General features: G+C 41.4%; 1 protein-coding gene across 1 annotated transcript in view; it reads left to right on the forward strand.

The window, feature by feature from the left end:
• The first annotated feature begins 451 nt into the window (after window positions 1-451).
• Window positions 452-27,975, forward strand: part of VAT1L (vesicle amine transport 1 like) — an 80,136-nt gene continuing 52,612 nt past the window's right edge. The window contains exons 1-3 of the mRNA XM_032768119.2: window positions 452-849; window positions 10,999-11,128; window positions 16,615-16,830. Of these exons, the coding sequence (XP_032624010.1) occupies window positions 617-849; window positions 10,999-11,128; window positions 16,615-16,830 (579 nt within the window). The 5' untranslated portion in view covers window positions 452-616. The remainder of the gene's footprint in view (window positions 850-10,998; window positions 11,129-16,614; window positions 16,831-27,975) is intronic.

A 27,975-nucleotide genomic window follows, 5' to 3' on the forward strand; every position in this document is an offset into this window, starting at 1 on the left:
GGGAGCACGGGATGACAACAAGGGTTAGGATAATCTCTCCCCTTTCTCCCCCCAGCTCTCACTGCAGAATGGTCGGGGGGGGGGGGGGATCTTATGGGAATACAGCCCCCTGCTCCTCTCTCAGCGCTTTCTGGGCAGCTCAGTAGAGATAGCTGACTCATACCTACCCACATCCAGCCCTACATAACCCACTGTCAGGCTAGCTGAGAAATGCGCAGTAAACCCATATAGACTGGGCTGAGGTCACCTACTAATGGGTAGAGAATCTCCAGACAATAATCGCCCCCCTCCTCTGCCCAGGGCTTCCTCACCAACCCCTTCTGCCCATGTCAAACTATGCAGCCCGGGAGCTGTCTAGACACGCGGGTACCTGGCACCAGATCAACTCGTCGTCATAGATTAACTGGGATAGGCACTCATGCGGGGGCTACCTGCGGGGCTGGTGATTCGTGCTGCGCAGCTACTCTGTGCATTGCGGTAGGGCTGGAAGGACCAGAGCCCCATTCAACCAGCTGCAGCCATTGCACATCCCAGCATCACCCACATTCAACAGGCGCACCAGGCTGAGCGCAGCCCCCTCCGCCGCCGCAGCTTTGCAGCCTGCCAGCCCAGCGCCATGGCCAAGGAGGGCGCGGAGAAAGCGGACGAGACGGAGCAGATGATCGAGAAGGAGGGAGGCAAGGAAGCTGCGGAGGGCAGCGGCGGCAGCAGCAGCCTGCGGGCAGGGGACACCAAGGAGATGCGAGCCGTGCTGCTGTCTGGCTTCGGGGGGCTCAACAAGCTCAGGGTGGCCAAGAAAGTCATGCCGGAGCCTCAGGAAGGGGAGCTCAAAATCCGAGTCAAAGCCTGGTCCAGTATCGCCTCTCTCTGCCTCTCCCCATCCCTCTCCCCCCCCATAGGCACCAGCGGCGCCCCCCACCTACCCCCGGCAGCATCTTGTGGCCGTGATCGTTGCATTTGTGTCTGGGGCGGGCGTGGGACCGTGTCAGTTTCAGGAAGGCAGGAGAGGGGGAAGGATCTGCCCCTGTAATGCATGGGGAAAGGATGGGGGTCAAAGAGAGAGAAGTAACCGCCCCGCCCTCTTGCCCAGGAACAGGGTTCAAGGGGCATTTTCATATGTTCTTTACAGCCACTTTGAGTCTAAATCCCGCTCCCTCCCCTTCGCGCTGACAGTCTCGGAGCCTCTAGCCGTAGAGCATCCTGTAACTTGACATGCATGTCTGTGTGTGTTTCTGGGGATTGATTTCTGCATTGTGAAGCACCCGTTTCCCTGCCCCTTTGAGTTCCTGTTAGAGAAGGCAGGCAGCAAATGGGAATCCACCTCGTTGCTTGCTATTAAACTGATTACCCCTCCCCCAGGCCTGTGACTTTGCAGTGTTCAGTGTAGCAGATTTTTGTGCTGACCCTGTATCTGTAAACTTTAGCTTCAGGTGTTACTATTTTGTAGGCTGGCCTAAGTTTCCCTTTGTCAGAAATTGCAAATTGAAGCTCGCTGTGGGCATTTTATTTGGTTTCTCTTCCCCATCTGAAGTCAAAAGGCAGTTAATTATTTCATTAACTCCCCTCATTCACCATTTTCTCTCAGCCCCACTTCTGAGCTGCTTTGGCAGTTTCTCTCTCCCACTGCAGGTCATCTTTCCCATATCTCTCTCTAACTTGAGTAGCTTACATTTCATTTTCATCTGATAGCTCCAGAGAGCAAATCTATACTGAGAACAGTTTGTACCAAAATATATTTTCACTAGACAAAGCCAAGGATAAAGGCAAAGTCATGGGTGTTTGTGCTGCAAGTGGTTGTTATTTCACTTTTAATGCCAAAAAAAGAGAATAATATTGCTTTTAATGTCTGAGGTTTTCAGAGCTGATTGGAAGAATTGGGGATATTTGGCCACCTTCATTGGGATTTGATTTTTATCTGAGAAATGTTGGTGTACCTCTGAATGGTTGCTATACTGCTGAGTAGCATGCAGGGCCGGTGCAACCATTTAGGCGGACTAGGCGGTTGCCTAGGGCAATGAGATTTGGGGGTGCCAAAAAGCGCCCCCCAATGTTTTTTTAAATGGTTGAGCAGCCCTGTTGCTAGGACAGAGAGGGAGTCTGAGCTGCCGGCGGTAGCTGGCAGCCCAGGGGGTCCCCTGGGTCAGGGCGCCCCCGCGGCAGCCGGCAGCCCAGGGGGTCCCCTGGGTCAGGGCGCCGCCGGAGGGGGCGTCAGGCAGCTCCCGTGGAGCTGCCGCAGTGGTGCCTGCGGGCGGTCTGCTGGTCCGCGGCTCGGATGGAGCTGCCGCAGTCGTGCCTGCAGACGGNCGCAGTGGTGCCTGCAGGTGGTCGGCTGCTCGCGCGCACACCAGACCCTCCGCAGGCACCACTGCGGCAGCTCCACCGGAACCGTGGGACCAGCGTGCGGGGTGGCGAAATTGCCATCTGCCTAGGGCGCTCAAAACCCTAGCGCCGGTCCTGGTAGCATGACCTTTCCTTTTGATACTTGCTATTATTTTTCCTCACTAGGCATTACCATTGCTTTCCCCCCAACACCAAGCTTCTCTCTGAGCACTGGCAGCAGATAAACACAACCCCCGCCCCCCGCGAAGTTCTTGTGAGGAATTCGTGGGTGGTTAGTGACCAGTCAGGATCTAGAAATGTTTGGTCCAAGCCTCCCTGTTAAGAACAGTCTTTCAGGCAATCTAAACTGGATGTTTTTGTTCTTAAGTCTCATATTTATAACTAATAGAGGCCCAAACCTAGAATCTGTCTGTGCACAGAACTTCTTTTGAAGTCATGGATTTTTCAGGCCAGAAGGGACCATTAGGATCATCTAGTCTGATTTCCTGCATAACAAAGGCCAAAGAATTTTTCTCAGATGTCATTGGGAGTTAGGTCCTCTGTGCACACAATCCGAGGAGTAGAGCACTGTGATCACACAGCGGTAATCTGCTGCTATGTAAATACTTTGGCATCTGTGGAAAATAGATGTGAAGGCTGAGCTGTTTATTTTAGAAACAATCAACACTGAAAGTGACACTGGTTTATGGCAATGACTTTGTTTTATCAGTGTATCCAAATGGTATCACTGAACTGGCTGTGTTCTGATGGGTTTGCAAAACAGACGCATTAACTGTAGATCTCAGTCCGTTAGACACTGGCTTTTCCATATTATATTTTTGTGAATCAGCTGCTCTATTCCTGATGAGAGTATATTTTCCTCCTCACTTGCATCAGTGAATTATGATTAGCTATCCAGCAACCTGAACGATTAATATAGATGCAGGACAGGATTTTGCCCTTTTTTTTTTTTTGTAAAGGGTCTTGCAGATTATGGGCACTATGGGAAATAAATGAAAACAAGTCCATGTTGACTATATTGAATATCGTGAAACCTGCTTGGTGGTTTATGTCTGTAAAATCAGGGTTTGGTTAATATTGATCAGAGCTGTAATGTCTTTTCACTGGTTTTTTTTCAATCATTAAATATTTAAATGTTAACATTTGTAATTTTGAATGTGGTGTGTGTCTGTGTTGCTTTTTAAAACGCCTAAGTGATTGACAGAACTTACTTCCATGTATGCACATGAATTTCCTTTTCATCAAGACTGCAGACCTCTGTGTTACAAATAACAATAGTTAGCTGTGTAGTGAATACTTAGCTGTAAAATAATACTTAGCTTTTCAATAGACTGCAAGTGTTTTGTTACTGTTAATAAACTGTTGGAGGTGTACACCCACTGTTTTTGTATCAGTGGAGCCACTCAAGTAAATTACTACTTTATAGTTATGCTTGGATCACTTACTACGCTATATATTTTTTGAAGCTGTAGCACAGTTCAAGGTGGAGGAACATGAAGATTGGTGAAAGGCCATGTAGCCTACCATAGCCAATTGACAGAAGGGTGAGATCAAGGGGCCAGAACTTGTTTTGAGCAACTAATGGGAAGAGATTAGGTCCCTGACCCTTGTGTTTGCAGATGGTAAAGAGAGAACAGGGAGTAGAAGTAGTGCTGGCTGCATGGGTTTGGTTGGGAGATTGGTTGAGGAAATGATGAAAATGCCTGTTGTGGCCAGTGGAACATGCTCTTTGTGATATATAAGATGCAGAATGCATCTAGGATGAGCTTCTCTAGCATTGCCTACTCTGAGTAATACATGTAATTATGTCAATGTAAAGATAGCTGCCTCAAGCAAATGGGATTTTAAAGATGGGATTTGGTGGGAGTAGGGGAAGAATCAAACCAACCATACAGCTTTTGCTAAATATTAGTTAGAAAACCTAGTAAGCGGCACAAGTACCTGTACAGTCTGTACATACTCATTGCAGGAATCAAGACAGTTAAATGTGACCCTCCTGTTTCAGAATACTATAAATAGGAGAAACTTGGGACCCATTGTAGTATTGCTATTAATGCTAAGCCAGATGAATGACTTTTCTTTGAAGTCCTGAAATATCAATGATTTGCCTGAAAGTTTTTTTCCTTTGTGATGAGTCATACGTTAGCCTCATTCAGTGACTAAGAGATGGAGCAATAGTCAGTGCCCAAGTTGAATCACCGCTTTTGCATATTCCCTATAATTATTTCTTGATTGGTAATGATGGAGCAGCTTGGCACTGCTCTGCTTACTTGTTTATTTTGTCTGTGTCTAACAAAAAGCCTGAGTTCATACTGTTTTCAAGATCAGATAAACAGCTAGAACAAACCTACCCCACATACAGCAGTGAGCGGAAGACAGGTAATGATCTCATATAATTGCCTCCCGTTACTTGTTTTTCATCTTGATATGGTAGCTGTTACTGCTGCTCCTCATGATGCATATGCGTAGATGGGGGGCAGAGGTGACCCCCTTTGCCTTCTTGGCATTTGTGAAAGAACAGAGCTGTCTCCTAAATTAGAAGCAAGTAAAACAAATCCCATGTGTAACAGTGTCTCACATAAAGTCAAATGTACTCTTAAAGATAGGCTTATTCATATTTCATGCCTTTCTCTAAATAAAAGGAAAGTATGAACTCTCCTCTTAAAAAAAAGAAGTTAAGAGATTTCAGGTTTTCAGGAGTCATTTTAGATCGGTGGTGGGCAACCTGCTCATGTGGCCCATCAGGGTAGTCTTTTGGCAGGCCACGAGACAGTGTTTACATTGACCGTCCGCAGGCATGGCCCCTGCAGCTCCCAGTGGCTGTTGTTCGCCATTCCTGGTCAATGGGAGCTGTGGGAAGTGGCAGCCAGCACATCCCTGCAGCCGCACTGCTTCCCACAACTCCCATTGGCTGTGAACAGTGAACTGCGGCCACTGGGAGCTGCGGGCAGCCATGCCTGCAGACATTCAATATATACGCCGTCTCGCAGCCTGCCAGCGGATTATCCTGATGGGCCGCAGGTTGCCCACCACTGTTTTAGATAATTCAGGCAAAAGGAGGAGGAATACTTTTAGGAATATGCATCCAGGTCCTCAAAGATATTTAGGCTACTAATGTCAATTGACTTCAGTGTAAGTTAGGAAAGGAACCTACATATCTTTGCGGATCTGGGCCACAGGGCCTGACTGTCTCCTTACTTGCACTGATATAAACCCAGTGACTTCAGTGGGGTTACTCCTGAGTTACACCAGAGTAAGCAAGAAAATCAGATCTATTACATAGTACCAGCCCAACTTTGGGACATAGAGGGCACTCTGCAGCATTGGCATTGTGTTTAGATAGGGGCCAGGGACTGGGCGAGTCAGAGTCCTGGAGTGGGCAGCCCTGCACTGGATGGGGAAGAGTAAAGAAAACATATTTTATCACCACCCCCAGACCTGCAAAGATTATCAGGGAAAAGTAATACAGCCACAAAACTCTCCATCTTAGGGAGCCGAGAAATGCCACACTCCCACAGAGTAGCAGACGAAGGTGGAGCCTCAAAGCAGTTGCAGTGGCACTGGGTTAGGAATTCAGATACACCACTGACTCCGTGTTGGGCAAACCCCTGCCCAATGACAGAACAATCAAGGAGGGGGTGATTTAGCCCATAAAGTTCAGCTTATTTGACATGCTTATTAATATCGCTGCTATTTCACAGGCTAGTCCTGGCAGAACCCCTACCTGAATACTCTGTTCCTGGGGAGTAGTTACTTGTCATTCTATGCCTTCTTCCTCAGAGTCCAATTGCATCCAAACTTTGACTTAAAATGAAAACTACAGTTAGAACAGAACCGAACTCTGCCCACTTTCCCACTGCGTTCCCTGCAGTCCACCTTCCATTAACTCCTGCATATTTCTTAAGCCAAAGTCAGGAGTCTTGTCCTTCCATCAGGATCCCAAAGCTAGCTATTCTGTTAAGCAATCACGTATTTATCAAAAGTTCGTCTTCAAACCATGTCCCCAGTGTGTCATTCAGGTAGTTCACAGGGGAAGTTGAAATTGCCCATAATGAATTGTCCCTGCAGACTTGAAGTGTCTTCAGTCTGCTGTAATATCCTCTACAGTTATGCTAATATTCCTTTTAAATGAGATTTTTAACCAAAGAGATTCTGCCCTATGGTCAACTCCTAAATGTTAAAAAAACAGTTTTCTGCATTCCCCAACTTTTGAGGAAGTTTGGATTTGAACTTTGTAGCTCTAAAACACCACCTCCCCTGAATCCCTGTGCAAGACAACCTCTCCTTCCTACATATATCATAAGCAGGGATTGTCATACAAGTGGTAATATAGATCAGTATTAGTATCCCATTGTTCATAGAGGGAAAGCGATTTTATATATTTGTGTGATTATTCTTAGTATGCCCTTTAGCCACTGTCCAAATTACAGCAAAAGCATCCGCATCGAATAAAATGGAGGCCACAGCTTTCTAATATCAGAAGTCTGTGGAGAAAAGACTGAGGAGGCTATTCTCTTGTGCCAGACAATGAAGCCAACCTGTCCCTTTCAAATTAGAGCAGACGCAAGGAATTTTGACGAGGGATTCCATGAGGCCTACTGTTGCACAGATAATTAATAGAGTAGCAATTTACCTCTGGTTTCTTGCATTCAAATTTCTCTTAAGCTTATTTAAAGATTAAAAATGAGTTTGCTGGTCTCATCATTGAGGCTTGTTCTGCTCTGAGTTACCTCATTGATGTTGACGAGGATTGTACACATGGCTTTATGAAATGGAAATAGAAAATGGAATTTCAAATCAGGCCAGGAATAAATCACAGAAATGGAACTTTTCCCAGATGCCAGTATTTGGACATATATTATACATGCCCTTTTTGATAAATGGCATGCAGCCAAAGTACTTCTCCTGACACTGTACCAGGAACATTTAAAAAATATATGTGAACAAGTCGTATACAGGAGAATAAAATGTGATGAAGTGTGTGACTAAAGTATTTATCATGTCAAAATCAAACTTGATTTCTCCGTTATGAATTAAATTATAATTAATTAAATTCAAAATTTTTCATTATATACCCCAATATCACAATTATTTTAGGGCTGTCAAACAATTAAAAATAATTGCAAATAATAGTGAGATTAAAAATAAATGTAATTAATCACTCTGTTAAACAATAATAGAATACCAATTTAAAAATTTTTGAATGTTCTACATTTTCAAATGTATTGATTTCAATTACAACACAAAATACAAAGTGTATAGTGCTCACTTTCTATTTTTTTTATTAAAAAAATATTTACACTGTAGAAAAGATTTTTAAAAAGACCTACAAGTTGAAGCATGAAGGGGCATACGAATGTTTAGCACATCTGACACATAAATTGCTTGCAATGCCAGCTACAGCAGTGCCATGCAAATGCCTGTTCTCACTTTCAGGAGACGTTGTAAGTAAGAAAAGGGCAGCATTATCTCCCGTAAATGTAAACAAACTTGTTTGTCTCAGCAATTAGCTGAACAAGAAGTAGGACTAAGTGGACTCATAGAGCCTAAAGCTTTACATTGTGGGGCGGTTTTATGAGTGCAGTTATGTAAAAAAATACAAATTCTGTGTTCGTAAGGTGCACTTTCATGATAAAGAAATTGCACTACGGTACTTCTATGAGGTGAATTGAAAAATACTGTTTTGTTTCTTTACAGTGTAAATATTTGTAATAACAGTAACATAAAGTGAGCACTGTACACTTTGGTAACTGAAATAAATATTTTTGAAGATGTAGAAAAACATTCCAAAATACTGATAATAAATTTCAGTTGGTATTTTATAATTGCAGTTTTAATGTATTGTTAAACAATAAATCACAAACGTTTTAATCTAGTTAATTTGTTTTGCGTTAATCGCTTGAGTTAACTGATTGATTGACCGCCCTAATTTTTTTTTAATTCTACACCTTCGTGTTCCTTCCCAATCCTGTTCTAATAACAAGTTTATTTTAATTTTGTATTAATGCTGCTGCTTTTTCCTGGGGATAAAGACAAAAGGCAAGGAATTGGTTTGCTAGAGTTATGTAGTCAGATTCATAATTGAAAACATTCCTATTCAAAAAATTTGTCTGCCAAGTAATTCCATCAGAATGAGTAGGTGCTGGTGAATTAAGGTGTGATGATATACACATAAAATCATATATTTTTTTTCAAATAGCCACAGTCATAGCCACGTCCGTCTGGGTGCTCCTTGCCTGCTCTCTGTCACAACCCCAACTCCTCTGCTTGTTCTTACATCACAACTCCATCCCCAGTTACCCAGTAGGAGTAGAACATGGGAAAGGTTAATTAAATAACTTTTGTAAAGCACTCGAATTGTGGAAAGATCTAGACAGTGGTCTGTAATAAAGTTAACATTTGTGAACAATGTTGCGTACCGTGTGTAAATATTGTTTTTAAATGGTGATCATTGTGTGTGTCCTTCACTTTCTCTTAAATAGTCCCAAAACCTCTTTATCATTCAGAATTTTCCTATCCTATAGATAACATTACAGAAGGTGAATTGCCTTGATAGTTTTCTGATCAGATGCAGGCTTTCCGCAATCATTTTTAAGCCTCGAACCTGCAATGTGTTGTGCCCCTGCCAACAATTCTGACTGTAGGCTTAGTGCAATCACTGTGTACAACTGTCTTTTTATCTTTCCTCTTGGTCTTCAGGGAGGACAGATGGCCTAGTGGTTTGGGTACTGGCTTAGGGGATGGTAGGACCAACGTTCAGTTCCATGCTCTGCTATGGGTTTCATATGTAACCTTGAGCAAGCTGATCAGCTTTATTTCCCGTTCTGTAGAAAGGCTATAATGATGCCTCCCATGGGGTCCAGGAGAGGAGATGGGCACAGTCAGGATAAAAAAACTTCCCATTGAAATGTCATGAAAATGATATCCCTATGACTTTGTCAGTCATGAGACACATATGTCAATTCTGCCCATAATCTTTCCCATGCACAAATGAAGGATGGGTTGATGGCACTTTTAAAATTTTATCCACAATTGCCTTCAATGTTTACATTAGATGGAATTTCCACTGAAGTTCCTAATGACCTAGATCTCAGCATGAATTGTCTTGGTTTCATGTGTCACTTTGTCTTTATCCTGTTTTATGTTTATCAGAGTTGTCTGTGTCTTTGCTAGTAACCAGATGAAAGCCCTGATCTCGCAAACACTTGCGCATGAGTGACTGTGTGTGTGACCAGTCAATGGTTCTGTTTGCATATGAGAGATGACTCTTGTGCATAACTTTATATAATATAGGGCCCTGGTATACATCTCTTCTGGCTGGCAGTAATTATAGGGCTATTCTCTGAAACAATAGATTGGGGCTGTAGTATATTCTAGCTAGTTATGAATGTAAGGAGTCTTCAGAATGTGTGCATAGTGTTTTGTGTGTCTCGAATCTATACAATGGGGCACAGGAAAAACAAAATACCTTTTCCCCTGATATATATGTGTGTGTGTGTATATATATATATAAAAATATGAGATACAAAGACAAAGTAAGGAGGCCTCCTGATTTTTCACAAAATTGAGCATACAAGGAAAAGTCATCAGTGATTCTTCTGAGCAGCCACCCACATAAGATTTCAAAGACCTAAATCAATCTTTTGCAAAGACTGTTTAAAAATGATGAGGTGCAAAAGCATTTATAATAGTTTATTGATGATAATATCCCATTTGGTGTTTAATAAATTCTCACTAACGATTCTGTTCCTTGCCAAAATAACAGCAGATTCCTCCTGGTACACTAGCAATTTAAGTGCAGTTACACCAAGGTTGTGTCTGGCCCAAAATATCTGTAGCATATATCATTGGATTATATACAAACTCCTAACAAATATCACTTCACTGTTTGCATTTTTGAAGTCCTTAAAGAATATCTCCAATCACTGCATTGTCCTTTTTCTGAAATAAACCACCGTTTATCATTGCATCCTATGGCCTTTTAGTGCCCATCAGCAGGATCCATATGGACAGTTAGGTTGCGGCATGTTGGAGTGCTATAGATTTACAGTGAGCATTCAAGTAGACACATCCCTCAGCTTACCCATAGATTTACAACAGTAATGCTGAGACCTAACCATGCCAACCTTGCATGTGCTCTATATACCTTGAATAGCCTGACCATCGTTATTTACAGAAGTAGTCTGCTCTTCACAGAGCTACATATTTTTAATAGTGAAAGATGTGTGTGTATTTTACAATAATTCAAAATGTCTTGTAAAGCATCTTGAGATATCTCAGGGGATTAGTAATGAGAAAGAGCCTTTCATCTTTTGATCACCGATCTGACTCTGATCCGGGTGGTAATGATCTCTGGTCTGAAATAGTAGTTGTGACTCCAGTGCAACCTCTAAGCATAGGAGCTCAGTGTAATCACAGATCTAGTAGCCCTACCTCCAAGACAGCCCATGCAGAGCTAACTTAGAGCCAAGTTCTTCCATGAGAGAAGATGTGAATTCCCTCCGTACACCTGCTCCACACCTGCCTGCCCATGTGCAGGAGAACAATGCAGCATTAAAAATAATGGAAGCCTTCAGCATCTTTCATTGTCCTGGCTTAGTTTCTCTCCCTCCTACTCTCATATTAGTGTTTTGATTTTGTTTTTTCTTGTGTTTACAGTGGTTTAAACTTCATTGATCTGATGGTGCGGCAGGGGAATATCGACAATCCTCCCAAGACGCCACTTGTTCCTGGATTTGAGTGTTCTGGGATCATAGAAGCTCTGGGGGACAATGTGGCAGGATTTGAGGTAATATTTCCTTTATCTTGCAGTGTGATCAAGGGCACAGCATTTGACTAGGAGTGGAGAAGAAAAGATTTAAGGCCAGATTCTGCCACCCTTCCTCACTTTGAGTAGCATCTGAAAGCTTCTCTATCCAGTGAGTCAGTGGTCAGCAAGCCAGGGTGGGATTCTACAGTGCACTAGTTTGCTGCACACTGATTAGCTCTGTAGACCCTCCTACAATGCACTGAAAGTTCTGCAGTGGCCTTTGCCATATTCCTGTTTGAAACATTAAAAGTAGCTTGAAACGGGACTATGTCAAAGCTCCCCAGGGAACTTTTAGTGCACTGGAGCAGGGGCCACATGGCCAGTTAGTGTGCAGCAAGACAGGGTACTGTAGATTTATACCCTGGTTTCCCGTACACTAACTCACCGCATAGACAAGCCCTTACTCTGCAAGTAGCTCCATTGAAAATCCAGGGTAAGAAACTATCCAACTAACTAGGGAGTGAAGGGACAGAACTGGGCCATTAACTAGCAGCAGACACTTCCTACAGGAACAATGTTCTTGTCTAGTAAGCTAAGATAAAACCACACTTATCTGAACCTTGATTAGTGAAGAACTGTATTTAATCAAAATGACATCAGTTTCCCCTGAGGGGAATTTAAATTCATGGAAAAAGTTCCCCAGCTTATCCAAAACCTTATGTATACGTGCTGTTCAATAATGTCTTACTGTAATCTTCCTTAATGGGGAAAAATTCTATTACTTCTTTCTTTTTAGTGCATCAAGAGTCTTTTTTTTTTTTAACTTGTCATCGGTCTATCCCATTTCTAGAAATTCCTTTTTAAAAGATTTTAGACTGCTATATTGTGTTTAAAGACCTGCCCAGAGTGGCACTTTGGGGCAAGTATTCTTTTAACACACAGAAGTTGAAATAAGTTTTAATGTATCAACGGTTTCCTGTACTGAAAGCTCTATTGCAAAGCAAACTGTCTTCAGTGTTGGCCCAGCACCTTGAAGATAAAAAACCTTATATGAGTGCTACCTGTTGTTAATTATCATTGTTGCATCCCTGAAACTTGTATTTTAGATTTCCCCCAGCCAGCCTAAGTTAGTTGTTAATATGATCACAGGCCGTCAAGATTTTTCCGATTCTGATATTGGCACTGAGTGTGACAAACACTGTAAATGATATTGTATTTTCAAATTATCACTGAGCTGTAATTCCTATTATAAAAAACAATAAGACATTCTGCAATCAAATTATCTCAGAGGTGAAATTCATTGATGTGCCGGCAGCCCCATGTCAAACCTTCTGGGATATAATAGTGTTGTGGAGGCAGTGAGCAGAGCAGTCTTCACAATTTGGCCATTCCTTCATTACCTACCCATTTAACCATCCTGCCCTGATGCCTCCTACTCTGCCAATGATGGCAGCCTCCATTACTCACCTGTCTGTTCCTCCCACAGATAAGTTTGTGCTTCCTTTCTTACTGCCCCTTATACATGAAAATGCCCCTACCGGAACTAACCCATACAGCCACTACTGCCACCTCCTCCAAATTCCTCTTAAAGACTCACTTCTGCCATGATGCTTATGATCCGCTGCCAATTGGTGATGACTAGGCAGGAATCCAGCAGACACGGCTGAGATCATTTATATTCTCTTTTTATTTATACATTAAAAGAGTCAAAATAATTGGACTAGAAATCTGCTCATTTTAAACATAATCTGTCTGTGTAACCATATTTCCTATCACTCCTCCCTCCCCTATACACTCCCACTGTTGCTTAGTCCCAGTTGTTGGGTCTTGACTTAAATTAGATTGTAAACTCAGGGACTGTCTCTCTTATGCTGTATTTGTACAACGCCTAAAATAACAGAGCCCTCATTCTGCTCTCAGACTCTAAGTACTCGGGTGAGACTAATAATAATTTAGTCACTCTTCATGCAGGGAGGGGGTGAATTTCACCCTAGTTGTACAGTGTTAAATGACAAATAATTAAAATAACAGATCTCATACAATCTCATCCCATAGCTGGCACCAGGTATTTTAAAGTACCTGTATTATGTGTAAAACGTACAGCATCCCACTCTGTTTTCCATCATTGATGTTAAACACCTTTCTTAGCTGAAACCTTCTGTTTTAACTTCCCACAGTATCTTCTTGATTTATATGCAAATCCTGCTGAACGAATGCAACGTGGAGGTGTGAATCTCCTGAAGTAGGACAGCTGGGCATGTGCCAATTATTTTATCATTCTTATCTCTGCAACATGTTTTGTCAATGTAATGAAATAATCCTGCCTCCTTTTTTTATCCTTATCCTATTTTTTTCCCTCATTTAAGTAGATATTGCATAAAGAGAGCTTTATTAGGCAGCATTATTGTTCTTCCACAAGAGCTTTGTGAATAGTGCTACATAACAGACCATGGTCCATTTGGTTTCTAATAGGGTCTCATTAGGAATGAGGCTAGAACTGTTTTTTTCCTTCAAGGAATCACAGCTTTTCAACTACCTTTTTCCTATAAACAATAATTTCATTGTCTGAAACCTGTGCTCTCAGATGTGCAGATCTAGCATTCTTAATGTGTGTGTGGTTTTATTTTTTTTTTTTAAGAGTTAGACTATGTATAAAGCTGAGGAGAAATAATCCAGTGTATGGAACTAGTATAATGAGATTCTGCTTTGATTGCACTTTTTGGTCTAAATTTTTCTAATCCTTTTGAAATGGAAATCATACAGCTATAGGATATGAAAGTTTGCTTGAATACCATTATGCCTGACTGATTACATTGGGTCTCCTTTAAAAGTCATGATCAAGAGCATCATATGAACAGGGTAGATCATGCTCAGTCTGGTAGAACGATCCTCTAATTAAAATAAGCCTTTGTAATTTTTAGACATATTTTACATAACGACAGCAATGGCTGGGTTATCTAGTAGAGAGACCTGAGACCATAAAGAAAGCTGAAACACACACATATGAATACACTGATAAGGAAATGTACCATTCAGGTCAAAATCAGTATATGAAAATTAGAGAGAGCTGATGTTTGCACCATACTTGTCACAACCTGGCATCTCTGTGTGCAGGGTCAAAAAGACCAAAGGTTAACGCCAATCTTGTACACAGCTCCCCATAAGTGGACTCCATTTCCATGCAACACCAGTAATGTCACTGGGACTCCTTGCTGTGGAGGATTAATGTGAGCAGGATTCAGCCCGTGGTCATGAGTCTGCAACTGAACTGAGCCTTTCATTTCTGGCATAGCCAAACTGGAATTTAACGGGTCTCTTCATTGCCTGAGAATATGACAAATCCAGGCTTCTAATGGCAACCCTCATTGATAGAGATTTCTAAAAATGTTCTCCACGTTGAATAAAACCCGTCATTTTGCACAGCAGTTGAAGGGCCTGTTCCTACTTCCCACTGAAATCAATAGCTAGATTCCTATTGATTTCACAGGAAACTGGATCGGGCCCCTACTGTTTAAGAAGCTCTTAATTCCATTGGCGGTGCTCAGTTGCAAAGATCTGAAGTGACATGCTGGTTAAACACTATAAAATATAATAGAAGCATCCCCAGTAACTAGCAGAAGGGACCTCCGTGCCCTACCCCTTCAGTTCTGTAATGATTTTTTTTGGTAATAGAGTGTGTACTATAAAGTGCTAAAATCTTGTGCCAACTAATCTTATGCAGAAACTGTGTGTTTAAAAAGTAGGCACCTTTTTAACAGTGCAAGGGAAACAGCAGAACTGTTGTTAATATGAAGGACCCTCTCAAAAGGAGGAGGAATTTCAGTGAAATTGGAATGACAGTTGTGTTCACCGACTTCATCCAACAAGATATAAACCTTTCAGAACTGTCACCAGCACTTTAAATTTTAACTAACCTACAGCATGCTAAGGCCAAAGAGATGAAAACATCTTGAGAGGCCAAAATGCTTTTGCACTGTAAACAGGTATTCTCAGGCAGCTGTCTCAGCATACCAGCTGCCTAATCATTGTCAAGTTTTCTTTTGTAAGCATGACAGCAAAGGAGAATTACATGCATAGAGGCAAAACTTTGCTCACCTTAGTCACATGAGTCGTCCCGTTGGACCAATTTCTGCTCTCACTTACCCCAGTGTAGTCTTCTTGAAGTTTTCCTACACCCATGAAAGTGAGGAGAAGTTGCCTTACATTTTCAGACATTCATACTATTATTCTTGGCTGTCTATGGGGAATTGTTGTCTGAATTCTCAGAATCTGAAACTGCAATGAAGGCTGCCAGGTAAATGTATGAAACTGATGTGCCTGCACTTCAGCCCAATCCTCAAGAGGCACTTAATGTGGCTAATATAATCTCACTCCATCTTCAAATATATCTTATCTCCATTTTGTATTTGATAGAAGACATTTTTCTCTAGTGTGTGTATATATATTTTTCTATGGTAATTGGGTCTTCAGTTGCAGGGAAAAAGAAGATTGGATTGCTCCTTTAATTCCTACTGACAGGAGCTGATTGATTTAGAAGCTGGCATAAGAACCAAAGGACAAAAGGTTGATGTTTGAAGTCCTATTTTAAAGTTATACGGTCAAATTCTGTTCTGTCACACAGGTGTAAACCCATGGTAGCTTCAGGGGAGTCACTCTGGAAATACATTGATATAGTTCAGAGCAGAATGTATCCTCAGCAGTTAAAATCCTTGTCACATATTGATTATCTCCAGCAGGCAAAGGCAGTTTAAATATCTCCTTAGAATAATATAACTACAAAGTAAACAGGTAATGCTAGCATAAAGTAAAAGGCTAAATCACTGGTTCTCAAACTTCCAAATTGTAGTTTATTTTTTAAAATAGAAGGCCTCTCATTTCGATGTCATCACCTCCCTTGCAGCAAACATATTGCCCAGAAAAGTAGCTTATGAAAAATTCTTACGATTAGGAAGGCCAGGTGAAAATTAACTCCCTTTTAGAGGGGATTGCTTAGTCATGTCCATTCACTTTGTGCTGGTGCTGTCTTAGCCCTACTCCCACATGTAGGACTTGCTTTCATTAATAGCAAAGCTGTCCTCGCAGCTTGGACACCCAACTACTCAAATCTTTTGATGTCACTTTGTAGTTTGGTCTTCCTGTGTTAGCTACCATTCCAGTGTTAGCATTGCCTGTACGTTTAATCCCGATTAAATTTTCACCAAAGAAACAAAGCAGCAAAGAAAGACCTGAAGCAGAGTTGTGGTTTTGTTTTTAAGTAAAAGTTTAATTGATCCAAAAAGCCCCTGGAAATCCTAAAGAGCACAAGGCTGAGCTGCACAAGCACTGGTGCTTCATAATCATTGTGGCAGAAGCAGTTCTGTGGACAACCTGTCATCCATGAAGGTAGGTGGGAGAACCTCTAGGAATGTCACTTATATTCTAATACAGTTATTCATGTATTCAACGTTTATAGCATTTTATAAGCATTTCAGATGTGCATGCTTACTATCCTAATAATCCCAATGTCATTCTTTCTGTTACTGCAGATTGGAGACAGAGTAATGGCTTTCGTAAACTACAACGCATGGGCTGAAGTAGTATGTACCCCAGTAGAATTTGTGTACAAGATTCCTGATGACATGAGTTTTTCTGAAGCTGCTGCCTTTCCTATGAACTTTGTAACTGCCTACATGATGCTCTTTGAAGTGGCCAACCTAAGAGAAGGCATGTCTGTGCTGGTTCACTCTGCAGGAGGTGGGGTGGTAAGTTAGTGCATTTAACTCTTCTTGTCATGTGAATAACTGAAATGGTCTGAAATATGTTAACACTCTAGAGGGGTCTGAGTCTTGAAGTTTGGATTCAGATCTAAACTTTCCCATGTGTTGAGGGTTTTTATCTGTTTCCCATCTCTACCTAATATTAAATGTATCCAAGGATTGATTAGATAGGAGCTTTAGGCCAAATAACAAGCTATCCCAATAAACAAACAAAAAAAATGAAGTAGGAAGGCAGAGTTCAAAGAGCAGATATTAAGGGATAGAAATGTAGCCTGCAAATCTGTGCGTAGGGAGTAGGTGATATGCACAGAATGTTCTCTCTGCTTCTGCGCACAACCTGGAAAGGGGGTACTACTACTTCCACAGCAAAGAAAAACATTGCAGGACTTTCTAAGGCCAGGCCTGAAGTCAATAATATACAAAAGACAAGCAGAGTTGGAGTGAGCTACTGGGTCTTACAATCTGATACCTGCAGCAAAGTACACATTGCCTGAGCAAAGCACCAGCTGTATGGATTCAGGGGAGACACAACACTAGCCAACCAGCAAACAAGCAGTCAGCAGGTCTGTATTACAAATAATGTAGGCTCTGATTCAGGAAAGCACCTAACCAAGTGCTTAAATTTAAGATACAAAAATTCTACTGTCTATCTTTAAACTAAGGAGCCTTTCACTATATAGTTTATCCACTCAGGAACTGCAGTAGATCTCTGCCTTCTCAACTGAAGTTCTGTCCTTTATTCTTCAAAACTGTCTTCTTCAGGGCTGCCCACGGGGTGGGGGCAAAAGGGGCAATTTGCCCTGGGCCCTGCATGGGCCCCCAAGAGAGTTTTTTGGGGCCCCTGGAGCGGGGTCCTTCACTTGCTCTGGGGGCCCTGGAAAATTCTCACAGGGACCGGGCTCCCGGAGCTTCTTCCGCCCCTGGTCTTTGCCGGCAGGGGGTCCTTCCGCTCTGGGGCGGAAGGACCTCCCGCCGCCGAATTACCACCGAAGCGGGACCCACTGCTGATGACCTTAGGCCCCCAGAATCCTCCAGGCAGCCCTGGTTGTCTTTATTTATTCCAAATTAATATTCCATAGTCTTCTACCATCTGGCAGCCCTCAAACACCTTATCTTTGATTTTATGCCCTCACCTCTTCTTCCAGAGTCTTCTAAAAGATAGGCTGTAATTAAAGGATTAAATTCATCAGCTCTTTACACAAAATATTTGTAGCCAAAGATAATCCTACTTGCAGTGAACAACCCTCTTGGAATACTCCATTAAATAACTGGAATTTATAATCTTATTACAGTTCAGTGCTGTACGGACTAGGGAATTATGGCCTACTTTGTTAATATTAATCTTTAGTGTGGAATTTGGAACTGTTAAAATAACATGGGGCTGCATATTAAGGGAAACCGTGCGCTTTGCTGTCACTGTAATAACTTATGACTGAGGTTTTCGTTTAAGGCACTAGATTGTACAAGGTGGGGGGAGGCCCAGAGCTGCCTATTGGGGCTTAGCAAAAAGCTTGAAAGAAATTTCCATGTAGACATTTCTGTATAAATTAATAAGCAAATCTGCATAGAATCCCAAAGTGTGGTCCCTTGGAAACAACAAATCCATTATCTCCTCCTACACCCATCAGTTACCTAATGCAGATGTATCAATCTTTCCTGCTACATTCTACTGTGGAGGCTAGTGGGGGATTTCCACCTCACTAACTGAAGCTGAGTCTTATAGTGAATATGCTGACAGACCCAGATTCTAGTGGGCCCAATTCTAATACTCCATGTATTGAAACCACTGAAAATGTAACAGTATCCATTGAGCAAATGATTCCCAAGAAGTTCCTCATTTAATAATACAGGAAAACCAGCATTCAAATCACTATAAGAAAAGAGATTTTTTGTGCTCTTGCATTAATGGATGCAAAGCCCATTAACGTTGACAGCAAGTGAAAAGATTGGCCAGTTGGTTTCTAAATGTCATAAAAATTCCTGAATAATTTAACAAGACAATAGACCTCCTGTGGTACAAGAACTTTGCAATTGTTCCTTTCTCAGCAATACTAGTTTATTATTCTAGTTACTTCAGGCATTTTATATAAGAAAACTTGTTGATTGTTAAGTTCTTGCCTGTTCGTTTTTGGATTTCCCCCTGGACAAATCCTGCAGCCCTTTCATAGGCAGGAGCCAGAGAAAACTCCCACTGACCTCTGTGCATATATTGCCTGTTTGTTTTTGGTGGTTGTTTTTATAGAAATCCTTATGATATTTAGTATAGAAGCTGTCCCTCTTCTAATATCTGTCTGGGGATATGCTCACTGGGATTAAGTATACTGTCTCTTTAAAGTCAGAGCGGGGAGCTTGGGGGCCAGGTAATCTCCATTCCAGGCGTTCTGGGCCAGACAGGCAGATCCTGGGAGACAGCAAGTGGTCACCGGGTAAAAATTGGTTTCTTGAAAAATCTAAGGTTACTAATCTTTCTAGAGCCAAGAACCAGGAGCTTTGTAGCATAGAACAGGGCAACTCAATTTGCCCAGATAAATATAAAAATGATTCCATGTTAACAAATCTTATTTGACTCAGTTATAGACAGCTGGGAAATCCTTTAAAATTGATACGTTATGGTCCCAACCGGGCCTTTCAGAACGTTTGGTCATTTTTCAGGGTAAACTCGTCCTATAAGTGTTTATTAAATCATTTTCCTTGCTGTATTACATAGATTAGTACGGTTAGACCTCAAAATACAGTATTTCATCCTCCACATGACCATGGTGAGCTCTTCGGTATTGCCATAGGAAGTGCTGTCAGTAAGGCAGAGGATTGTTCCTGCAGACTTGGTTAAGCAAGAGCCACTCCCATGAAAATCTCTGAGTTGCTTACAAATGCTGGTGTAATTCATACGTTCCTCTGGTGGATGTGACCAGACTTCAAGCCAAGATTTACAGGGCCTGAGACAAAATGTAAAAGAGCCCCATCTCTTCCAGTTTACAGCCCATTCTCTCTCCTCTCTCTGCTGTTTTCCTCTTGCTCTTCACATTCTCTCAGTTGATTCTGTTCTCTAGGGAGGCTAAGGGAAGTTCTCCGCCCTTCCTCAGAGGTCAGGGAAGAGGGAGCAGTAGGCATCTTCTGCTGTGGTTGCCAACAGGTGGACAGGGCTCCTCCTCCTCTTATTGGGTTTGATCCTGCTCCCACTGAAGTCAATAACAAAACTTTCATTGACTACAATGGAGCAGGGTCAAGCCTATTGGCAGGCGGGTTGTGTTTTCCCCCATCTCTTTTCCTAGCCTATTGAGAAAATAGACCTGAAACAGCTGCTGGACATTCCTGTCTTGGTCCCAGCCCTTCTCTTTGCTTTCCCCTGGGCACAGGACCCTCCCCTGCCACCCTGAAACTTACTTGCAGAGGAACAGGGGGAAGAGACTCATGGAACAGAATGAGCCCAGAAGAGGAATCTGGTAGCAACCTGCATGATGCTACAAGACACAGCTTTAAAAAAAAATCATATATTTCACCAGGGCCCCCTGCTAAACCCAGGGACTAGGACAATGTTAGTGGTGAAAGAGTGTAGTTGGCTATAATTTGGTATTCAGTAAACATACAAAACTAGTGGAACTGGCACGCAAAGAGGCTTTGGCAGGGGAGGGGAGAAAAAGAAGGAAGCAGGGCTCTGGTTTACCCTATAGTCTTATTTTTCTGGGTTTTTATCCTCCCCTTCCATCTTCTATACATTCATTGTTCATGTTTTTGCACACCTGCTGAAAGCCAGAAGGGTGTAAATTGCACCACCTCATCACTTAACCTCCAGATACTGTTAGGAGTTAATATTTAGTAACTTTCTTGCACTAGTATTTCAGTTTCACATGAGCTAAAATTAAACTTACGCTCATGCAGAGACATTGATTGCAACCCTATAGCTGTGATGTGACCTTCACTTTCAAGTTCAACATCAGAGGAAGTACAAGCAGCATAAGTAGGTTTTGGATGCGATCTCATACATTTGAACTTGAAGGATAAAACTGGTAGGACAGCTCTTTTAGGTCATAACAGCGCTGTTTACTGTTTGTCAGGTACTCTTTATTTGAATTTGCAGACACTGCAGCACACGTTTTCCAAGCGAACCAATCTACGTGAGCAATGATGGCATTTTTTGGTTTAGCTATTGAAAATTGCTCCTCCATAACCTTAGTACAAATCTGCAAGGTTTTATTTTTTGGGGGGGAATTCTATTTTTAAATAAGTGAGAAGAGAGAAGCAGAATGAGGAGTATATGGTGGCAAATGTAAGCAGTGGCGTATTCTTAGCAACAGAAATTGTGCAAAATATTCATGAAGAAATTGCAAGCCTCAATTAAAGTGTGAGGAAACGTGTCACCAGCCCAGGAAAGAACCAGTGCCATGCAGAAGTCTGTCTGAGGCCCTTGCCTCAGTGCACAGTTTATTCAAACACATGAGCTCAAGAAGTAACACACACAAAAAAAAAATCAATTCCCCTGACCGTAGCAGGCTGCAGTCCGCAGAGGCCACAGAAAAAGCCCTTTTCAGCTATGCCTCCCCAGAGGACAAGTCCCTTCCTTAAATCCCCTGCCAAGTCATTTGAAAGGCAGGCAGCCCTTACTGTTATTTATTTGTATCCTGTCACATAGCGACTTGCATTTTTGTTTGATCCTCAGCTGGAGTAAAATGGTATAGTTCCCTTGATGTTAATAGAGCGGTGCTAATTTACATGCTTTGTTTCAAAGTGAACACAACTATCCAATTTTGCAGGGAGGGGAAAACATTTTGCAAATTTCTGCTTTAAAAATAGGCCTGCTTTTGGGTAAAAAGAGGCCATTATCACTCTCTGATCCCTGTTTTGATAAAAAAAACCTTTCTTCTGGTGTAACTAAATCAGACTTGTATTCCAAATCTGTTCAAGTGTTTGAATTTCTCCTATTCCATTTTACTACTCAGCAATGTTTGCCTTTTCTACTGGGTTCCAGTTTCCCCATTTTAATTGGAAAATGACACCTTCAGGAAGTGGGTTATTGTGTAGGTTGATGTCTCCTTGCACCTCAGATATCTCATTCTAGATGCTGAGAGGCTATTACACAATCCTTGCTCACAGTCCTCCTATTCAGTATGTTTAGCACATGTATCCCCTAACATATCCTGAATATAGGCATTGTCATGTCCACTTTTAAATATGAATATACCAGCGGAAAAAATCTAATAATGAATAATAGGTTCTATCCACATTCAGTCCCAAACAGGAATCTAATGCAAGGTTGAATCTGAATGATTAAAAAAAAAAATTAAAAGAATTGAGCAGTGCCTCTAGACTTGACAAAAATGAGACTAATAGAAGGATATTTTGGTTTTTTGATGCTGCTCATTCTGAGATATTAGCTATACTGTTCATTACCTTTTTAAGATGGTTTATTGACTCAGGTTTTAAAGCTGGACTCAATTTATATTTTATCAAATAAATAAATTTCATATACAGAAACCTTGCTAAAGGTATTTCCGGTCAGAGTCATAGCTAGGGCAAGTTAGCAAGTCAGTATAGCTATGCCAGTTCATATAAGCTGCAGATCTGGCCCATTTTGATCAAAAGGGAGGTTGTGAAGATAAAAATCTATTGTTTAAAAAAAAAAAAGAAAACTTTCCTGTGGTCCTGGTAACACCTTAGATTGTTAAAATAAACTTACTTAAAAATATAATTTATTTTTCATCATGTATGCTTTTTCTCTAAATTGAATGAAATTCATAAACAATGGAATTAGACTATCAATTTCAATTTTATGTTTCTTAAATTTCACTTTTTTGGTTCTCCTGTATGACTAGCAAAACACTGCAGGTTTCCAACTCTGCAGGTGAGTAGCTGAACTTTTAAAAAAAAACAACAACAAAAAAACCAGGCCTTTTAACAGGACCTTAAAACATTCACACACACTATTTCTATTTATATGAGATTTTGTAGTGACCCAACATATTGGTTCTATAAATTGATGTTCATGTAAATAAAATCCATCAAACAGCCTTTGAAACTTGCTTGTATGCCAAGCACAATATTATGAGATTCCTTATATTTCCCTAGAAGCACTTTAATCTGAGTCATTTATTTCTCTCAAAACTCTTACTGTGATGTTGTGCATGATAAGTTGTATACAAATTACAGGTTTTGGAAATAAGATTAATTCTGTTTCAAGAAAATACGTCATCATAACATTGATTATTTCAGTGAAACAGCTAATCACTTTATCCAAAGGCTGCTAAGTCTCATTAAAGGTAAAATTAGTTGTCAAATGAAGTTTGGATTTTCATGTTTTGTTTTTCTCAGTTTCAGAAAGCAAGAACCTGTTCTGTGGTTATGCGTGGAGATTTATTTCCAAATATTAACAATTCTAGGGTGGGGGGAGAGTGGTTGGTGGGTTTGGTCTTTTGTTGCTGGCTTGATCTGTGTGTGTTGTTTTTGAAGGGGTTGCGGGGGAATATTGTAGTCATGCATGTTTAATCACATAAGTACTAGGCTGGTTTAGCAGAGCATAAGTCATTACTTCTGGTACAATCCTGCCTGCTTCCCCACCCCTACAACATCCAGGATGCAGGCAGAAGGCTAACTGGCAGTAGAGCTGCTGATATGGTTCTGCGGTGAAAGGAGCAGGTAGGACACTGGAAGCCCTCTCAGGTTTGCAATCATTACAAAGATGTTCTCTCCAGTGGAACTACCCTATCAAGCAGGAGATATGGGCTGTGGTTGGCATATCCTCAACTGGGTGATTCCTCTGGCCAAATTGTGCTCCTTGTAGAGAATGTGCAGCAGTTAGTCACCAGGGTTAATTGCCAAGTAACTCCACTGCCGCTCCCGTGCAGGAGAGGGGAAGACTCTGTTCTCTCCAGTCGCTGCACAAGTCCTCCATGCACATCCCATTTACTCAAGTTCTGTAAGGGGCCTAGGACTGGACCCTCTGGTATTTGTAATTAAAATGTATAACCTCATAAACATGAACTCTTAATGTGAATGTAACTAAATGAGTTAAGGGATTAAAAAGGAGATTTAAGAGAGATTTGCATAGCCACAGCTCTGTTTTGGCATGCAACCAGCTTCTACATATCTTTAGTTAAGTATTTGAGTCCACAGTTACTTGACTTCATTGGAAAAGACATGTACGGTCTCATATCAGGATCTGGCCCTATATCTTGGTATGTGAGGGTCGCAGAGATACGTGTGAATTACTTCTTCAAAAGAAGAGAAAAGGGATGTTAAATTAAGGTCAATTGTCCTGAGAATGGAGGAGTAGGGGGATAAGAGAAACATACATAAGAGTCCTTCTTAGGATTGCCTCCAGACTCTTCAGCGTTCTTTTTTCAGCCCACTATAAAGGTAAGGGTCATCCTTCTCCAGTTTGGGCTTGGAACACCCACAAAAGTTTGTAGTCGGGGGTTTTGGTCAGGCTTGTATCTGCAATGGGTGCACCACCCAATCTTCAGCAGGTTTGGCACGCATCATTTCTTCTTGTGCATGTTCCTAATGGCCTGGCATTCTCTTGGAAATGTGAAAATCTGGGAATTTTTACATCCTGTATATACCCTGTATAAAGTGGTTTTCTACTATAATAGTTTGACCTTTTTAGTATTCAGTGTTTTTGATTCAGGGAACATTTATTCTCCCTTTTCCTCCCAAGTTAGAGGGACTGTATGCAGAAAACTAATTATATTATAGAACAATGAGAAGGTCGGAGTTTTATTTCACTAGCGTCCTTCGCAAAATATCCATTTATCATCATGTTCATACCAGTCCAGTCTGGTTAGAAGGCATCGAAATGGAAACTGGCACCAAATGAAACCAGTCCCATAGCAGAAGTGTGGCCACAAAGAGAAAAGTACAAAAGTCAGATCTTGTTTCCATTATAAGCTCATGGTGTAATTTTCTTGCAGGGGAGAGGTTAAAATTGGATTCAAAACAATATAGACAATTGGAGATGGAAGTGAGTGTGAGACTAGTAAAAGAATTCCCTATGGTTTCTGAGGGATGAGGAATTCCCGCTCAAGCAAAAATGGCAGATAACAGCGAGAAAAGATGGCCAGTGCTTTGAAACACTGGACTGGCATTCAGCAGACTTGGGTTCGGTTCCTATCTGTGCCACAGTTTTTCTGTGTTGTGTTCAGGCACATCATTTAATCACTCTGTTTCGGTTTCATCCTCCATATCTCCCATCCTTCGCTTCAGTGTTGTTGTATCAAGCAGGCAATGTACTGACAAGCTTCAACAGAACTTTATTTTTTTACAGTGGAAACCTTTTTACCGAGCTGCTGCTGCACACTCTGTAACTTTCACTCGGCCTCCTCAACTCTTCCCCGCTCCTTCCTGTTTCCTGTCCTTTCAGACTCCCAACAGCCAGTGCTTCCAGTTCTAATAATAACAAGCAACATCTAAACGCCACAACTCTCTGCTTTGTTTGTAAGCTCTTTGGGACCAGTGCTATCTCTTGCTGTATATTTATACAGTACCTAGCACAATAGGGGCCCAGTCTTGAAGCTTCTAGGGGTTACCATAGTATTAATAGTAATAATGTCCTTTCCCAAAAAACACCACAGGAAGGACTTCCAGTGAAAATCACATTCATCATTATGTGAGAGGATAACATCACAGGGCTATCTAGTTATCCATGTAAATAAAAGCACTGATTACTGATATTTACTTATATCACCAGGAGTTCTGGTTGGAATGAACAAGAAGTGTGTTTATCCATGAATGATCTTACTAATTATGCAGGCAGTTTACAAATGCCAACCTTTGGCTAGAAAATATAGCAGGGGGTTGCTAAATTCAGCCAGACGTAATTATTAGAATCACAATGCCAGTTCTTGCCTCCAGGTCTCAGTGAGATTACACAGGCGCAATCAGAGGCTGAAAGTAGCTTATAAATATGTCTTCTGTGCATCTGTTTTAATAAAATAACAGTAGGGATAACTCTATATTCTATTCTAAATGTAAGCAATTTAGTGTTCATGCAATATCTCCTTCCCCCACCTCAAGAAAATACAATTTTTCCATGTTAATTCAGATCACTTAAAGCCCACTGTGACGAGGGATGTAAAACTCTGACCGTTTAAGGCACAGATCCTGCAAATAGCTCCCCACAAGCAGAGTCCTGCATCAGTGTAGAACTCCATTGACTTCTGTGGAATTCTGCCCAAGCCCAGAAGCTTCCATCCACAAGGAGCTGCTTGCAGGATCTGGACCTTAGTTTGCAAGGGGTCCTGTGTATTTTGGGCCTAAGCCTATGAGCTCTTTGGATTCAATGGGAGCCCTACGTACAGAGGCCTTGTACGAGTGGGTGGTTAATTTGTTTTGACTCACTCTCCACATCTTGCTTGTGAATAATAATAATTAATAAAAAGCTTAGTGAATACTACACATAGTTGTGCCTGCTTTCTTGTCACAACCATCTGATGGAAGTGAATATCCATCAGACTCTTCCCCCTCTGCTTACGGAGTGCATTCTTGACTCAGCTGATTAGAAACACTTACAAACCTCTCCCCTTGCCTGGAGAGAGATTTAATGAAATCAGGCAAAAGCTGATCTTGATATGAAAGTTTGCAGAGCTCTGCTTCTGGCCTGATTATTCTGTTTTCAGTGCATCCAGCATCATGGTAATTCCATTTCATAGGGGATTTCAGAATTCAAAATTTTGATATTGCTCCGATTGAAAACAAAACATTTTTTTCCCCAAAATTCTGGGACACAGAAAAATGGAAATGTCTCATGTAGATAACTTCAGAATAAATTCTTCCTGGTGGGGAAAAAGGGAGCCACGAGTCAGGATGCCTTGGGAGCCATAACTGAGCATGGAGCCCCAGAGCTTGAGATAGTAGGAACTTTCAGTTTCCCAGCTCCCCTTTAGCCTACCAGGTGGCTTACCCCAGAGCAGGGGAACCTGGAAGCCTTGGGGTCTGTGACTCTGAAAGCCTGGGTATGTTTTGAAATCTGCCTCGGTTTCGGAGGAACTTACTCAAAAATGAGCTGTCTCCACAGAATGTTTCTGTTGTGATGAATCAGCAAACTGAAGAAAACAAATAATTTTTCCAACGTGCTCTAGTTTTCAGTTAGATCAGGAGTAACTGTTGAATTAGTCTCATTTTAAGTGGGAGGAGAATCAGGATTCATTTTGTGTCTCACTTGCTCCTTGTTCCAGGCTCTACCAAAGAGCGATGTACTTTTTCTTTATTAAATTCAGACCATCATATTGTGAAAGTCAGAAGGAAGCAGTGGCTGCAATTGTGTTTCATTGCTCAGGAGAGCTTAAGCAACATGACTAGTTCAAAATACTGCAAGACATTTCATACTTTCTGCTAGTAACTAAAAGGAATACATAAAAAAAAAAAAAGCTTGCAAGATTACAGGGGCTCAACTCCTCTGCTGTAAAATGGCAAAATTATCTTAAAAAGGCATTTGAGTAAATGGCACAAACTAACCTCAACTGTGAAATATCTTTGAACGTCCTTCCTCATCCCTCATTTAACAGGCATCCAATCCTCAAGTAAAGTGTTGCTGATAAAACAGGTAGAGTAGGCATGTTTAAAAATGCAACGTTTGTCTCTCACACGCTTATCTCCTGTTGTAAGCATAGCAAGATGCTGTGGTTATTGCAGGTACACGAGGCCAGACAATGGATTTTGAATGCCTCCCACTCAATTAAAGTTTAAAAATACCATTAAAATATGACTTTATTTTTCTAGCTTGTAGTGTTCATATGATACCAGGGGTAGAGTTCTGACGGTTGCTATTTATTGCAGATGCCTAAAATTGCCTTTGCATTTGACGACCAAAAGTTACTGAGAGAACACCTGACTAATTTGTGTGATCACGTTTCTAAAGACACGAGCTAATAAACTGTGATTTCCTCACTAGAGCTACATAACCCTGATATAGCAGCACCAAACTGCTCTAGTTGTTTACACTTACAATTTCATATCCTATTCTAATAATAACCATTGTTCTTTGTTTTGTTGCTATGTAAAAACCCACCCAAATGGAGGAAAATGACTGTACCAGGAAAACCATGATATCCTGCTTCTTCATAGGGGCCCAGATCTATAAGGTATTTAGGTGCCTAACTCCCACTGGTTTTAATTAAATCAGTGGAAGGTAGGAATCTA

Source organism: Chelonoidis abingdonii, chromosome 19 (genome assembly GCF_003597395.2).
Source record: "Chelonoidis abingdonii isolate Lonesome George chromosome 19, CheloAbing_2.0, whole genome shotgun sequence".
NCBI lineage: Eukaryota > Metazoa > Chordata > Testudines > Testudinidae > Chelonoidis > Chelonoidis abingdonii.